The 16,764-nt window shown below is 34.7% G+C and overlaps 1 protein-coding gene across 1 annotated transcript in view; it reads right to left on the bottom strand.

The window, feature by feature from the left end:
* SEMA3A (semaphorin 3A) overlaps positions 1-16,764 on the bottom strand; it is a 251,278-nt gene that overhangs the window by 95,815 nt on the left and 138,699 nt on the right. The window contains exon 5 of the mRNA XM_040260710.1: positions 5,730-5,823. Coding sequence (XP_040116644.1) covers positions 5,730-5,823 — 94 coding nt within the window. The remainder of the gene's footprint in view (positions 1-5,729; positions 5,824-16,764) is intronic.

The raw sequence follows: 16,764 nt of genomic DNA, 5'->3' as shown, positions 1-16,764 counted from the left end.
AAGGAAAGGTGAAAATAGAACAACCAAAAGGTGAAAACTGAGTGATTATATATCAGAGAGTTGTCAGACCATGCCTAATAAGAGGTGTAATCAGAAATGGAAGAGTAAAGAATATCATGAGTTAATCTTTTTTTTCATTTAGCTTTTTCAATGTGAGTAAAATTATGATTTCTATTATATGTAAACTCTATTCCAGAGAGATAAAATAACAAAAACTACAACCAAGTAAATATTGGAATATGACAGGTGTTTGTTTCTCATATTCATTTCTTTAGCTTTGTTAAAACCCATGATTATCTTTTAATCTATTCCCACATAAGGAGAGCAAAAAATCAATATAAAGGAGTGCGGAGGCAGAAAGACTGATTTTATTCTCTTTTGACAAGAGATAAGTAGGCTCCTTAGAGAATGTAGAGGGTTCATCAGTAGAAGAGCTCAATTTATTATCAAGAATATAATTTATGAAGAGCTGACTTAGAAACCAAAGAAAGGTTGCAGCTAAAGCACCAGCTGCCTCCAGTCATAGGAAGTTACCTCCTACTCAAACACTATTTTTGAGTCAACATAATATGTAAGAGCTGGAGGTCACCAGATGATTAGGTGGACATGAGGGCACATTCTAATACTATCCAGTAACTATTCCTTAACACCGGGCCTTAGATCAGATTTTCTGCTCAGAGTTCTATAGGATTCTTATCAATGCTGATTCTTCATCCTTGGGGAACAAAGGGGAACAAATCCCCCTTTGTTATTTGGCCCAAGTGTATAGGTGGTAGAATATCATACTCTTGCATTCTCTTTAAGAAGAAATATATCAGCTCAGAGTATATTTCATTTAATGTAACTGTGTATTACCACCTTATATTAAAGACTTATTATACTCTCCAGCTATCTGAAATGATCTAACAAAATATCTGAGTTGAATAATCTACTATACCTTAGCTGGCTTATATTTGGAAAACAATATGTTTGTTTTTCTTTTTAATTTAAAAAGCCCATTTGCAAAAAAAAAAAAAAGCCCATTTGCCAAGCTTTTTTTGTATGTTTGATGTCATCTATTAAGTTATCAAAATATATGTGTAATTTTTCAATTTTATGACCTTAAATATAAGTTAGTCTACAATGGTTCAAATTGCATTGTAGCTAAGACACATACTTTTGGGTTTTCCAAAAATACTAAATTACTACTGAAAGAAAATATATTTGTCCAATTTTATTAAATTGATGGTAGAATAATACATGCAAGGAATTGTGATACACATTACAAAAGTGGTTATGGATGCTCTGTCCAAAAAATTTTTTAAGTTTTTCTACAAAAATACCATATAGACCATTAGATGTCTCAAAACATATATCAGACTAAGATAAATTAGTGCTTATGGATATAAATAACATGGTAGAAATTGTCAAATATGAAAGTTGCTATTTGAGTATATGCCATTCTTTCTGAACTGTAAGCTTTCTTACCTATCTCTAAAGAAAGCATTCTTTCCTGAGATGAACAAAAAGTTTAGTGAACTGTATTCCCACCATGGCAGTGTTACCTGAGAAGCAGTGTTAAAAAACAAAAGTTCATGTGTACTCTGTATTTTGTGTTCACAGCTCAAAATGAAGTAAAAATGTGGCTTAGATCAGTTAATGTATTGGATTACAATTCCTAAGAAGGGTGTGGTGAGAAGAAACAGGTGGAAAAAAAAAATTTCCTGATGAAATAACAGCATTACTAACACAGGTGTAAAGTGTGACATGGATGTGAGCAAAAATCAAACAAACCTAAAGACCAAGTCATTATGTTGTTAACACCTTAAGCAAATTCTCCTTACAGGATAGCAGAGTAATTAGAAACAGAGGCAGGAAAAAATGTCTGTCTCTCTTCTTACACACACACTCACGCACACACATACACATCCACACCACATGGCATGGATGAAATCTACTTCTTGAAAGTGAAAGGGTATGGGAATACATTTACATTTTCACATTTATTAAGCACCTTTTCTATACCAATGAATATACTGGCTTTGTTCTCATATTGTCCTTTAAAAATTAACATCATTCTTTAAATAGTTATAAATGTAAATGATATAAACTTAAAAATATAAAATTTATCCCAACAGGCAACCACTATTACCAGTTCCATTTTTTTTAGTTTCTACGTAACATTTATATGTCAGAAATATGTACATACCCAAACGTAGTATGCTATTACACTGTCTTATTTAAATCTTACAACAAACTAGTGGAACTTGCATGGCCATGCCATTTTATACAAAGAAACAGAGACTTCAAATAATTTTCTCCATTTTAGTTAATTAATTTGGGGAGTACCGCGTTTACTCTAATACCAAGTGAGAGAATAGTCTAATGTCAAATTATGTTCTTTCCTGATGCATGGCAGAATGCTAGCTTAGGGAAGTAAACCATTCGTAAAAGTCCCAAACACCTGAAGCTGGTCCTCATAATATCTGTTAATGATGGAATGACTGATGAAGATTTCAGAAACATAAAACTGCTTTCAAGTTGACTGTTCCTTTCATATCATGAAAGTGTGTGTGTGTGTGTGTGTGCGTGCGCGCGCACGCATCTATGTGTTTTAGCTGGTCAGTCATGTGCTACTCTTTCAGACCCCACGGATTGTAGCCCACCAGGCTCCTCTGTCCTGAAACTCTCAGGACAAGAATAATAGAGTACATAGCCATTCCGTTTTCCAGGAGATCTTCCCAACCCAGGGATCAAACCCACATCTCCTGCATTGGAAGGAGGATACATTACCGCTGAGTAATCTGGGAAGCCCTTTATTAAAGTAGATTTGAAAATTTTACTTTTCTAAGGTGACTTGAAAACTTTGGGACATATTATAGGACTGGGGTAACTATGTATGGGTAACTATGCATTGCTCAGGAAAAATTCATATTTTCTATAGTTATCAACTTAAAATGCAAGGCAGTTTGGAAAGAGGTTATATTTAACTCTTACAGATTTCATAAACCAAAGTTTTTAAGTGGTCATCTGGTTCTAAAGCTTACAACAGGTTAAAACTGTTTAAAAGAAGGATTGGGGATATAAAAATATCTGCTGTTAAGATCCATCTAGCCAGTTTACAAGTGCTTTGAGCTAAAAGTACAATTTTCTTCCCAGTATTGGGGAAAGAAGCATCCTGGAACCACTTTGAAAATTTCTTCTATGTGGAAAAATGAGGAGAGCATATTTAAAATCTTCTGGCTGGAAAGCTTTCCCCCAGACCATTTTTTAAATGTATAGTGTACAATCTGTATATTTCAGTGACTTTTATGTAAAAGTTTGGGAAGTGTTGTAGAAAATATTTATGTTAAAAGAACTCCATTAAATTACTAGACAATATTTTTAAAGCAGCAAAGTAAAAAATGCCAAGAGGAACCCAACAAGGGGAATTAAAGTTACTGTGAGAGGAAGAATTTATAGCATAGTTTTAAAAGAAGAAAATAACCTCAATAAAGGAAATCACAGCTTTTGAATTAACATGGTGCTGCAAATATTTTGAGGGATTTTACTATGTATAGTATGATGGCCTGCTCATTTTTCTGCATCCTGCTATTCAACTGATTCAGAAATTAACTTACATTGGCTTGAATCATCTTCTTTGTCAATAGGCAGTAAATATCTCTGAAAATTATTCAATCACTGTATAGCACTGGCTAGGTCAGATCTGGGCTTCCATTTAAAAGCTGCTTCTCTTTTTAGCTATACCTCCTCTTCATGATTCATGCAACTTCCCTCACTCTCTCTTCTTTTTCACAAACCCATTCAACTTTTTCAAAGAAGTTCTAATATAACACCAAAACCGTGGCGTTTCATATTCTTCATGGACATTGTATGGTTGCATACCATATGAACTATGTAATACTTACTTGTCATCATCCTTACTCAGTGGAATATTAAAATAAATAATCAAGAAGATCCCTACTGAGAAACATGCCACAAATTAAAGCTGTTCTAGGTACAATTTTATATACTGCTTTCTGAGAAATCTCTCTCTCTCTCTTTGCTTTCCGTGTGCAATTTAAACAAGTATAGGCTGCAAGTTCAAACAAAATAGGACTCCTCTCCTTTGTTTAAGACACTTTTCAAATTTCTGTGTGTACTTAAGGAAGTTATTCACACGTAATCACTAGGCCATCTGTGAAAAGGAAATTATAAGTGTGTTACATCTGCTGCATTCCTTCAGGTCTTAAACTTCTGTTAAAGTGCTCCATAAATGGAGCAAATGGACTGAAATTGTCTGCATTTCGAAAGCAGTAGAAGAGATAACTCATACTATAATGGTTTTACTCTTAATAAAAAAGGGATCAGTGAAAGGATGATAAACACTAGAGAATACTGGAAAAATATATTTTCATAGTTAATGGTGTAGACAGTATGACCAGAGTCTTGTCTTGTTGAACAAGGAAAAAGGTTATCTTTTAAAAGAAAAAGAGGGAAAACGTTATGGACCTACTATACAACAAATAATATCCTAAGTTTACCTTTTAAAAACTTAGATATATTATTCAAAATTCAAATAGAAAGTTTATACCTGAAAAGTTTCACTATTATTATTGTTGTGTTATCAAATAATTTCTATATTTCATAAAAAAGGAAAAGGAAACAAAAAGTTACATAATTTCTACATGATTATTTAAAAACAGAATCTTCTGTGTTTCAGGTTGCTGGCATACTCAACAATTAAAATAGACAAAAAAGAAAAAAATTGTTTAATGATGATATACTTTTTGTGTATTATTTAATCCCAGTACAGAGTGTTTAAAAGAATGTGGAAAAATTCTCTTTCAATACAAACTAAAAATTTTTCCCTCTTCTACTTCTATCCTTTTGAACTATAGCTAAACATTCACCACCTATCTGCAATATTTAAGGAAAAAAGGAAAGAATAAAATTAGAAAGAAGAGGTCAAGAAAAGTATACAGGAAATACATAGATGTTTTGATTTAAGAAAAAGGAAGAGAGAAAAGCCCTAAAGTCAAAAAAGATAAACACACAAGAACTTTGTCAAATCAAAGTAACATAAGGGGGAATCTATCAATTGTATTACCATTTAGTTGTATTGTGCTGATTAAGTTGTCCAGGTGTTAAAAGTGTTACAAATCTTGGGACTACAATTAACAATAGAGAATGAATCTCAATCTTTCTTTCTGACTTGTCAAAATTCCCCTTTTGAAACACCTCTTTCAAATAAAAATCAAAACCATATTTTTACAACACAAAAACTGTAAATGTCTAGTGGAGATATGGGGCCTCCCTGGTGGCTCAGCACTAAAGAACTGGCCTGCCAATGCAGGAGACACAGGTTCAGTCCCTGGATCGGGAAGATCCTCTGGAGAAAGAAACGGCAACCACTGCAGTATTCTTGCTAGGGAAATCCCATAAACAGAGGAGCCTGCTGGGCTACAGTCCAAAGGGTCACAAAGAGTCAAACGCAACTTAGTAACTCAACAACAACAGTGGGGATATATATGATTGAGCAGTCAGTTTTAAAGATACTATTAAATCATTTTGATTAAAAAGAATCATAGACTAGATAGTACAAAAATCAAAGAAGCATTTAGTATTTCTTATTCAATTTCAAAATATTTGAAAATATCTCAACTGACATACTCTGAATATTTTATGATTAATAAAGGAAAATGTTGATATATAAGAAGGAACATGAAATCTGACGATTATCTACAGAAAATTGATTGCTGATTAAGTACCTATTAAAAGAGATGCCGTCCGCAGTTTAGGGTCATATGGGCTCTTCCCACGGCCATTTTCAAAATGTGAGTCTTGCAGCTTAAAAATGTTGTCCTGTAGAAAAGAAAAAGAATTCAGTTTGTTTATAATAAAAGCATTGTAACATGCCAGGTAATCATAGAGAGGTTGAGCATTCTTCTGTACTATCAAGGTATATTATTATTTGTGTAATCTTTAGAGATGGCAAAATAACCTAAGTGGGGTAAAAACTAGATATTATTAGACAAATGTCTATTTAGCTTGGTGGTTTTTAGTGGCATTTACCATGTTGCAAGTAAGTGTATAAATCAATCCTAAAGGACAAAACATGATGTGACAAGAGTAGAGTGATCATTTTGTCACATAAGTATGCTAAGAGCTACCCTAATGGCTCTTGAAAGAATGTTAAATTTAAACAAAATGACTCCTTTACTTCCTTCACATAGAGGAAAAACAGCAACTCACTATATTAGATGTCTGTAACAAGATACACTATCTCACATTTCTGTATGTACTTTCCAGAAGGAAGTAGTCATAGCAGCCACATCCTCCACTCTGTCATTCCTAAAACTTTGATGCTTACAAGCTTCTCAAGCATTTTTAAATCAGTCACCTTGGAAGGTGGAAGGTACCTGAAACTATCCTTATCAATTTCTCTAAGTCAGAAATATCAAATTATTTATTAACACAGGTATGCCTGGAGATAGTGTCCTTAGGACAATAAGTACAAAGGTGACACATTTTATCACAAAGAAGTCTGCTCAGTTGAGGCTCAAGCACCCAGAAACTGAAGCGAACATTTGACTATGGTAGGAAGTATGCCAGAAAGCACTACAACAAAAGCCTTAATAATGAGGTAACGAACTAAATCAGGCCTAAGACGCTGTCCTCAGAATGTGAGACTTCTGTATGACAGTGGAATTAACTGGGGGGTTTTCTGAGCACTTTTTTTCAGAAGCAAATAAATGCTCTGGAAATTAATTAGGTCAGAATATGTATGCATTTTCCAGTAGCACATTAACTTGTCTACAGATTGAAATAAGATAGCTTTTTTGGCAATTTCTCTACTGTTCACATAAAAGCATTTTCTATATTCTTAGAATAATAAATGGTGTTCATTTTATAGCAAATACACATCACTTTATTTAACACTTAATATTTCTGATGGAGCTAATGGCAAAGTTTCAAATTATGACTCTTAAAATTCATTTGAATTAGGGAAGAAGAGTGAAAAAGTAAGCCAAAAGTATTCTCCATTTTTATTACTGTAAGTGTGAGAATTACATCTATGCATTCCTTGGGCTTCCCTGGTGGCTCAGAGGGTAAAGCATCTGCCTGCAATGCAGGAGACCTGGGTTTGATCCCTGGGTCAGGAAGATCCACTGGAGAAGGAAATGGCAACCCACTCCAGTACTCTTGCCTGCAAAATCCCATGGACAGAGAAACCTGGTAGACTACAGTCCATGGGATCGCAAAAAGTCGGACAGGATTGAGCGACTTCATGACTTCACGATGCATTCCTTACATTGGTCTGTACTTGATAAATAGCTATCCCCTAGCAATGACTGTTCCTTGTTGTTTAGTTACTAAGTCCCATCTGACTCTTGCAGCCCCATGGACTGTAGTCTGCCCATTTCCTCTGTACGTGGGTTCCCTCAGCCAAGAATGGGTTGCCATTTTCTTCTGCAAGGGATCTTCCTGACCCAGGAATTGAACTCGTCTCCTGTATTGGCAGGTGGATTCTACACCACTGAGCCACTAGGGAAGCCCACTGGTTGGTTCTTTAGCTAAGTTCTAAATTTTACAATGTGAAAATTTTATGGGGTTTCTCAGAACTGCATTAAGTTGTGGAAGGAAATGGCAACCCACTCCAGTATTCTTGCCTGAGAAATCCCACAGACAGAGGAGCCTGCCAGGCTATATACAGTCCATGGGGTCACAAAGAGTCAGATACAACTGAGCAACTGAGTATGCAGGCATACACACATTAGGAATGGCAGTGAGTTAGGAGTCAGGCCCAGTTGGGCCAATGAAGTGAGCTCTTGTTTTTTGATGGTCAACCAATATCTCTGAACCTTAGGTTTCTAAAAGTTAATGTTGAAGATATTTAATCTCAAATGTTTATTGTGATGATTAAAGAACTGGAATAAAATATTTTTAAAGCAGCAAAATAAAAAGGCACAATTTATTCTTATTCTATTAATATTGCTCATATTAAAACAACAAAAACATGAAAATTTAATACAAGTTTTTACCATTGTGGGCAAAATTTCCTAGCAGAACTTAAAAGAAATATTATCTAAAATGTTACATAAGTCACAAAATCATAAACTTATTTACAAAAACACATTTGTCACAGGCACTTGAATATTAAAAGTATGGTATGAAATTTCTTGTAACACACTAAGAAAAAGCATAGAAGTTTAACAAATATTTAGCTTCATTTTGATAAAAATTAGGAAACAATACAAAAGAAATATACTCAGGAACTGATATATACTCTACTGGCACAATGATAGAAAATATTAAAATCTGTCTGTGTTACTAATCCTCAAAGGTTAGAGGAAGCAGCAGGTGGAAGTGACAGTGTGACTAAAAATATTGTTATAAATATACATATAAATTTCTTATCCTCATAAAACATTTTATTATACTGACTATGATAGAGGAGCGATCCCTCAAAATATGAGACACTTGATGACTGGAGTCATGTGTCCAAGATAATAGGACAATGCCAAGGTATATGAGAAGTACTTGCAGTATTTAACATTTGATTTACAAGGTAAAGGATTAGACTTCATAGGAAGAAGGGTTAAGTATGTCAGTTATGGTTTAAGAGAGGAAAAACTATATTTTGCCATGGTATCAGGTAATGTGTTCAAAGCCAGCGCCCTTTTCCTTTCCTTCCTTCTTCCTTTAAATGGAACTCTTCCCCAAATTTCTGTGTTTCTACCATGTAATTATTCTATATTCTTATATGATTCTACTGAAGGGTAACAATGAATTTCTTTTCCAGCCTAGTGATATGGAATCTTGGAATAATTATAATTTGATTTCTGTGTAGTAAAGTAAAATATATTTCTTATATACAAATATTTGTAGTGTAAAATCCATACCTGTTATACATAATAATGAAGTCTGCATAGTCACTCAGTTGTGTGTGACTCATGGACTGTAGCCTGCCAGCCACCTCTGTTCATGGGGATTCTCCAGGCAAGAATAATGGAGTGGGTTGCCATTTCCTTTTCCAAGTAATGACGTCTAAGGCTGTTGAAATCAGATATTATCCCTGGCCATGCCTTTTATTATCTGGGTCTTAGGCAATCCCTAAACCATTCTGAAATTCAGATTCCTTTTATAAGGAGAATAGGAAAATCTCATAGGGTTGATTATGAATATTTACTGTAACAATGTATAAAACACTTAGAATGCCTGAAAAATATTTATTAATTTATTTTTTCATTGTTTGTAGTTACCAAAATAAAATCATTCTTTCCTATAGTGATTAATATCTTTCATGCTACAGTGGAAATATCTACCTATATTTTCATCAGTGGAAATTAAGACCTGTGTTTAAAAATATGTTAATACTTTGGACTCCCAAAATGCACTGAAAATTATTTTTTCCTATAGCTAGACCAGAGTCCATTCAAAAGCTTTTTGACAAAAAAATCATTAAATATAATATATATAAAATTTCTCAATTAAAAAAAGACTAGTCTTTTAATATATCTGATAAACTTAACATGATTAATATTGAGAGACACTAATACTGCTGTTTCTGTTATCTTATGAGCGAGACCTAGTATATGTGTGAAAATATTGACTCCTTGGAAAAGAAGCCTTTGTTAATATAATTGTACGTTCTATGTTGTCATATGTAGCAAAACACACAGACAACTGTCTGGCTGTACTTGGCAGGCTTTTTGAAACCTGATTGCTATTCAATGATTCTCTGTTTTAAAGAGTGTTAAATAGATCACATATGCACGTAATAAGACCAGAAATCTTAAGACCAATGTATACAATTAAAACTGAATAGCTTATATGTCTAACTTGGGCTGAAATAGTTTTCATTTTTAGTAATACACGAACAGAAATCTAGCTGCATGGATTCTAATTGCTTTAGCAGATAGTATGAATATATCACATGTTATTATACCATATTTTATTACATGATTGCATCAGTTTTCAGCAACTATTTTTAGCTTTCAAGTCCACTCTTTCCCCTTTGTCTTTTGGATTTCCTGAATGTTATTAAGACTGTGGTGAGGTAAGGCATTAGAGGAAATAATAACTGTGCTAATGTCTAATGCAAAGTTTTATAAATTATAAACCATTGGTGACATCATGGCAATAAATTTCCAAAATCTCAGTCTTGTCCAAGTAATAAATTTAAGTAACAAACCTGCAATTTTAGTTGCTTTAGTTAATGATTAAAACATAAATGATGCTTGTAAAAAGGAAAAGAAATGAAAAGAAAATAATAGTATATGTGATTGAATAACCATTTTGGGTATGAAGCTATATAAATTTAAACCCAATATTTGGGCATCCATTTTAAAATTATTTTAAAACATCAACTATCTACTTTTTTTTTTTTTAATGCTCAATCGCCTTTCCTGCTTTTTTACAAAGATACTTTGTTTGCCAGTTATAATGAATTATCAGGTATTCTCTTATTGCACCAATTTTTTCTTATTTCTGTGTAAACTACCCCTAGCTCACCCTTCCTCAAAATCAGTGGGAACTTCCTTTCCTTTAAGACTAAATTCAAAAGTTACTTTCTGGGAGTAGTCTTCAGAGCTTCCTGGAGATGTAATTTGTTAGTTTCCCTTGTGTATATCCTATTTAACAATAGTACACAGGCAATAACAATACTGGGTAAAACTACTGGCTTCAGCAATGAAGAAACATTGTGGCATACTATATTTTATGGAAGGAGATCCATTTGTGGCTAAAATTCATTTGGAATTTACTTCTCTTAAAAAGGTGACTCTAGGTCTTTGTTGTGCAATTCTAATAGCCATGAGCTCTACATATAGCAATTTAGTTTAATGAAAATTAATAATCCTATTCCTCAATTACACTAGCTACAGTTTAAGTATTCAACAGTCACATGAGACTTGTGAATCCAATACTGCAGATCCAAACATTTCCACTGTCATAGAGGTTCTACTGGACAACATCCTATTAGCAGCAAAGAGTAGAACTGAAAATTAGAGGGTCTTCAGAAAAAGAAAATTTGTCTTCAAATAACAATTGTAGTTGAAAAAGTCCATGAAATCTACAAGGAAATATTATACTAAAAATATTAGTTTTTATTTTCATTAGCAAGGGGTTGCCCTATGTAAGATTAAATAGTAGAGCAGATGAACAAATACATGCCCTGTATTTTTTCATATGCCATCCTTCTTCCATTTAAATTCAGTTCAGTTCAATTCAGTTTCTCAGTCGTGTCCAACTCCCTGTGATCCCATGAACCGCAGCACACCAGGCCTCCCTGTGCACCACCAACTCCCAGAGTCCATCCAAACTCATGTCCATTGAGTCAGTGATGCCATCCAACCATCTCATTAACTGTCGTCCCCTTCTCCTCCTGCCCTCAACCTTTCCTAACATCAGGGTCTTTTCAAATGAGTCAGCTCTTCGCATCAGGTGGCCAAAATATTGGAGTTTCAGCTTCAACATCAGTCCTTCCAATGAACACCCAGGACTGATCTCCTTTAGGACGGACTGGTTGGATCTCCTTGCAGTCCAAGGGACTCTCAAGAGTCTTCTCCAACGCCACAGTTCAGAAGCATCAATTCTTCAGTGCTCAGCTTTATTTATAGTCCAACTCTCACATCCATACATGACTACTGGAAAAACCATAGCCTTGACTAGATGGACCTTTGCTGGCTAAGTAATGTCTCTGCTTTTTAATATGCAATCTAGTTTGGTCATAACTTTCCTTCCTAGGAGTAAGCGTCCTTTAATTTCATGGCTGCAATCACCATCGGCAGTGATTTTGGAGCCCCAAAGAAATAAAGTCTGCCACTGTTTCCACTCTTTCCCCATCAATTTCCCATGAAGTGATGGGACCAGATGCCATGATCTTCATTTTCTGAATGTTGAGCTTTAAGCCAATTTTTTCACTCTCCTCTTTCACTTTCATCAAGAGGCTCTTTAGTTCTTCTTCACTTTCCATAAATGTGGTGTCATCTGCATATCTGAGGTTATTGATATTTCTCCCAGCAATCTTGATTCCAGCTTGTGCTTCATCCAGCCCAGCGTTTTTCATGATGAACTCTGCATAGAAGTTAAATAAGCAGGGTGACAATATATAGCCTTGACGTACTCCTTTTCCTATTTGGAACCAGTCTGTTGTTCCATGTCCAGTTCTAACTGTTGCTTCCTGACCTGCATACAGGTTTCTCAAGAGTCAGGTCAAGTGGTCTGGTACTCCCATCTCTTTCAGAATTGTCTACAGTTTATTGTGATCCAGTAACAAAACTTACTCATTATTTAAAGTTAAAGTCATAATACCAGTCCATTAAATTTTCATTAATTTTACCCAGCAGAAAAAAATATTTTCTCCCTGGAACTTGTATAAGAATCTATTCATAGTCTCTTTGTTCCATTTCTTACCTTCAACTGTGCTGTTCAATAATGCATTTGATTCTTTTCTTCTTAATACTTTTGAAGTGAAGGAAAAATTTTACTATGTTTCTCCCAAATACTAAGATACAACTTTTCACTGAGTTAAAGCTGAATGAAATAATGAATAAATAAATGATCATGTGACTGAGTAGAAGAGGTGCTATAGAAAAACTGTATCCAAGGAATATCAAGAATATAGCCCTGACCTCTAAGAGCTAATACTTTAAGGATATGACTCAGATATGGAAATAACTGTACAGCAGAGGCCAAAGTACAGAATTGAAATACTAAACCTAATTTAAAAGTGAGTTTTAAGAAAGGTAATAGTCTTTAACTGTTTTGTGTATATATATCACTATTAACAGAGTCTGCTATTTGTTACATACTTAAAATGAGTTTATTCTTACTGCAAATACTTAAAATGAGTTTATTCTTACTGCAAATGTGTAAAAATAAAATTTAATGAAAAAGAGTCTAAACTTACAGTCCTTTTGCTTTTTTTTTTGTATTTTTTTTAAATTGATCTAGGTATTTATTACAGGTTTGAAACTACACAATCCTCTTGCTAACTTTAAATCCTATTTCCAGTTTATTTATTTATTTTTCATTGTTTTTTTAAAATATAAATTTATTTATTTTAATTGGAGGTTAATTACTTTACAATATTGTATTGGTTTTGCCATACATCAACATGAATCTGCCACAGGTATACACGTGTTCCCCATCCTGAAGACCCCCTCCATCATCCCTCCCTGTACCATCCCTCTGGTCGTCTCAGTACACCAGCCCTAAGCATCCAGTATCATGCATCGAACCTGGACTGGCGATTCATTTTCATATATGATATTATACATGTTTCAATGCCATTCTCCCAAATCATCCCACCCTCTCCCTCTCCCACAGAGTCCAAAAGACTGTTCTATACATGTGTGTCTCTTTTGGTGTCTCGCTTACAGGGTTATCATTACCATCTTTCTAAATTCCATATACATGCATTAGTATACTGTATTGGTGTTTTTCTTTCTGGCTTGCTTCACTGTGTATAATCGGCTCCAGTTTCATCCACCTCATTAGAACTGATTCAAATGTATTCTTTTTAATGGTTGAGTAATACTACATTGTGTATATGTACCATAGCTTTCTTATCCATTTGTTTGCTGATGGATATCTAGGTTGTTTCCATGTCCTGGCTATTATAAACAGTGCTGTGATGAACATTGGGGTACACGTGTCTCTTTCAATTCTGGTTTCCTTGGTGTGTATGCCCAGCAGTGGGATTGCCGGATCATAAAAGCAGAGACATTACTTTGCCGACTAAGGTCCGTCTAGTCAAGGCTATGGTTTTTCCTGTGGTCATGTAAGGATGTGAGAGTTGGACTGTGAAGAAGGCTGAGCACCGAAGAATTGATGCTTTTGAACTGTGGTGTTGGAGAAGACTCTTGAGAGTCCCTTGGACTGCAAGGAGATCCAACCAGTCCATTCTGAAGGAGATCAGCCCTGGGATTTCTTTGGAAGGAATGATGCTAAAGCTGAAACTCCAGTACTTTGGCCACCTTATGCGAAAGGTTGACTCACTGGAAAAGACTCTGATGCTGGGAGGGATTGGGGGCAGGAGGAGAAGGGGACGACCGAGGATGAGATGGCTGGATGGCATCACTGACTCGATGGATGCGACTCTGAGTGAACTCTGAGAATTAGTGATGGACAGGGAGGCCTGGCATGCTGCGATTCATGGGGTCGCAAAGAGTCGGACATGACTGAGCGACTGATCTGAACTGAACTGAAGGCAGTTCTATTTCCAGTTTTTTAAGGAATCTCCACACTGTTCTCCATAGTGGCTGTACTAGTTTGCATTCCCACCAACAGTGTAAGAGGGTTCCCTTTGCTCCACACCGTCTCCAGGGTTTATTGCTTGTAGACTTTTGGATCGCAGCCATTCTGACTGGCTTTAAATAGTACCTCATTGTGGTTTTGATTTGCATTTCTCTGATAATGAGTGGCTGAGCATCTTTTCATGTGTTTGTTAGCCATCTGTATGTCTTCTTTGGAGAAATGTCTATTTAGTTCTTTGGCCCATTTTTTGATTGGGTCATTTATTTTTCTGGAATTAAGCTACAGGAGTTGCTTGTATAATTTTGAGATTAGTTGTTTGTCAGTAGCTTCATTTGCTATTATTTTCTCCCATTCAGAAGGCTGTCTTTTCACCTTTCTTATAGTTTCCTTTGTTGTGCAGAAGCTTTTAAGTTTAATCAGGTCCCATTTGTTTATTTTTGCTTTTATTTCCAATATTCTGGGTGGTGGGTCATAGAGGATCCTGCTGTGATTTATGGCAGAGAGTGGTTTGCCTATGTTGTCCTCTAGGAGTTTCATAGTTTCCGGTCTTACGTTTAGATCTTTAATCCATTTTGAGTTTATTTTTGTGTATGGTTTTAGAAAGTGTTCTAGTTTCATTCTTTTACAAGTGGTTGACCAGTTTTCCCAGCACCACTTGTTAAAGAGATTGTCCTTTCTCCATTGCATATTCTTGCCTCCTTTGTCAAAGATAAAGTGTCCATATGTGTGTGGATTTATCTCTGGGCTTTCTATTGCATTTCATTGATCTATATTTCTGTCTTTGTGCCAGTACCATACTGTCTTGATGACAGTGGCTTTGCAGTAGAGCCTGAAGTCAGGCAGCTTGATTCCTCCTGTTCCATTCTTCTTTCTCAAGATTGCTTTGGCTATTCAAAGTTTTTTGTATTTCCATACAAATTGTGAAATTATTTGACCTAGCTCTGTGAAAAATACCGTTGGTAGCTTGATAGGGATTGCATTGAATCTATAGATTGCTTTGGATAGTATACTCATTTTCACTATATTGATTCTTCTAATCCATGAACATGGTATATTTCTCCATCTATTAGTGTCCTCTTTGATTTCTTTCACCAGTGTTTTATAGTTTTCTATATATAGGTTTTCAGTTTCTTTAGGTAGATATATTCTTAAGTACTTTATTCTTTTCATTGCAACGGTGAACGGAATTGTTTCCTTAATTTCTCTTTCTAGTTTCTCATTATTAGTGTATAGGAATGCAAGGGATTTCTCTGTGTTGATTTTATATCCTGCAACTTTACTATATTCATTGATTAGCTCTAGTAATTTTCTGGTGGAGTCTTTAGGGTTTTCTATGTAGAGGATCATGTCATCTGCAAACAGTGAGTTTTACTTCTTCTTTTCCAATTTGGATTCCTTTTATCTTTTTCTGCTCTGATTGCTGTGGCCAAAACTTCCAAAACTATGTTGAATAGTAGTGGCGAAAGTGGGCACCCTTGTCTTGTTCTTGACTTTAGGGGAAATTACAAAAAAAATGATATAACAATAAAAAAATATATATATATATGATACTACAGTGTTTGTAAGTATTTGGTAGTTATTTCACTTAACATGGAAACATTCTAAGTGTTCATAATATCCTAAATTTCATCTATATTTTTTCACTTAATCTTCAAACAACCCTACTATTATTGTGCCAGTTTTACAGATGAGAAACAGGGGTGTTTTCTTATAATACTCAAAGTTATAGAGATGGATTAAAATTTGATAAAAGAACTGTCTCTTTCCAAGTCCCTGTTTTTAACCATTATTTAAAAATCAGGCTTAAGGAAAATATTATGCAAAAACATATCTGAGACATACCCTAAGATAGTAGAAATTGGAAACCACAGGAGTTCAAAATGGGATAGGTAATTTTTTGTTCCAGTATAGAAAGAAAAAATTTAATTGGGTCCTTTAGAAATATATTTTGGTGGGAGGTGAGTGCATCTGAGAGTATGCATTTGTGTGTTTGTATGTCTATTGGTTATTAGTGCAGAGGGCAAAAGGAGCTTATAGAGAGAGGGCAGGGTAAAGTACAGGTGCAAATTAGTCCACCTACACATAACATCATGAACAAAATTCCCTCGAAATAGACAAAATTTGTATGATAAGTAACATAAAGTTGAGTTTATATAATGAAGACTGTATACATATATTAAAAATAAGATAGATATATAAAGTTGGAATCAAACTGTGGAAAGTTTTCTGTGCCAGAATAAGCAATTTGCTCTAAATTTTAGTTGGAGAAAAATAGCATCAAAGCAGTACAATATTATGATGAATCTGACAGTGATGTGTAAGATGATTTAAGATATATGAGCCTGGTGACAGAAAAAGAACTTATCCTCATAACCTGGGGAGGGGAAAATTAACTCTTACACATCACAGTAGTTTAAAGGAATTTTTTTTTTTTAAATTTTGTGTGTTGTTATGCCAAGTCACCTAGCTCCTTCGTAGCTCATGTTTCTTAAGTTATGTTGCATCAGAATTCCCTTGATATTCTAGCAAAGTTATGGATTC

Source organism: Oryx dammah, unplaced genomic scaffold (assembly GCF_014754425.2).
Source record: "Oryx dammah isolate SB20612 unplaced genomic scaffold, SCBI_Odam_1.1 HiC_scaffold_18, whole genome shotgun sequence".
In the NCBI taxonomy this organism is placed as follows: Eukaryota; Metazoa; Chordata; class Mammalia; order Artiodactyla; family Bovidae; genus Oryx; species Oryx dammah.
This window is presented reverse-complemented; position numbering and strand designations above follow the sequence as displayed.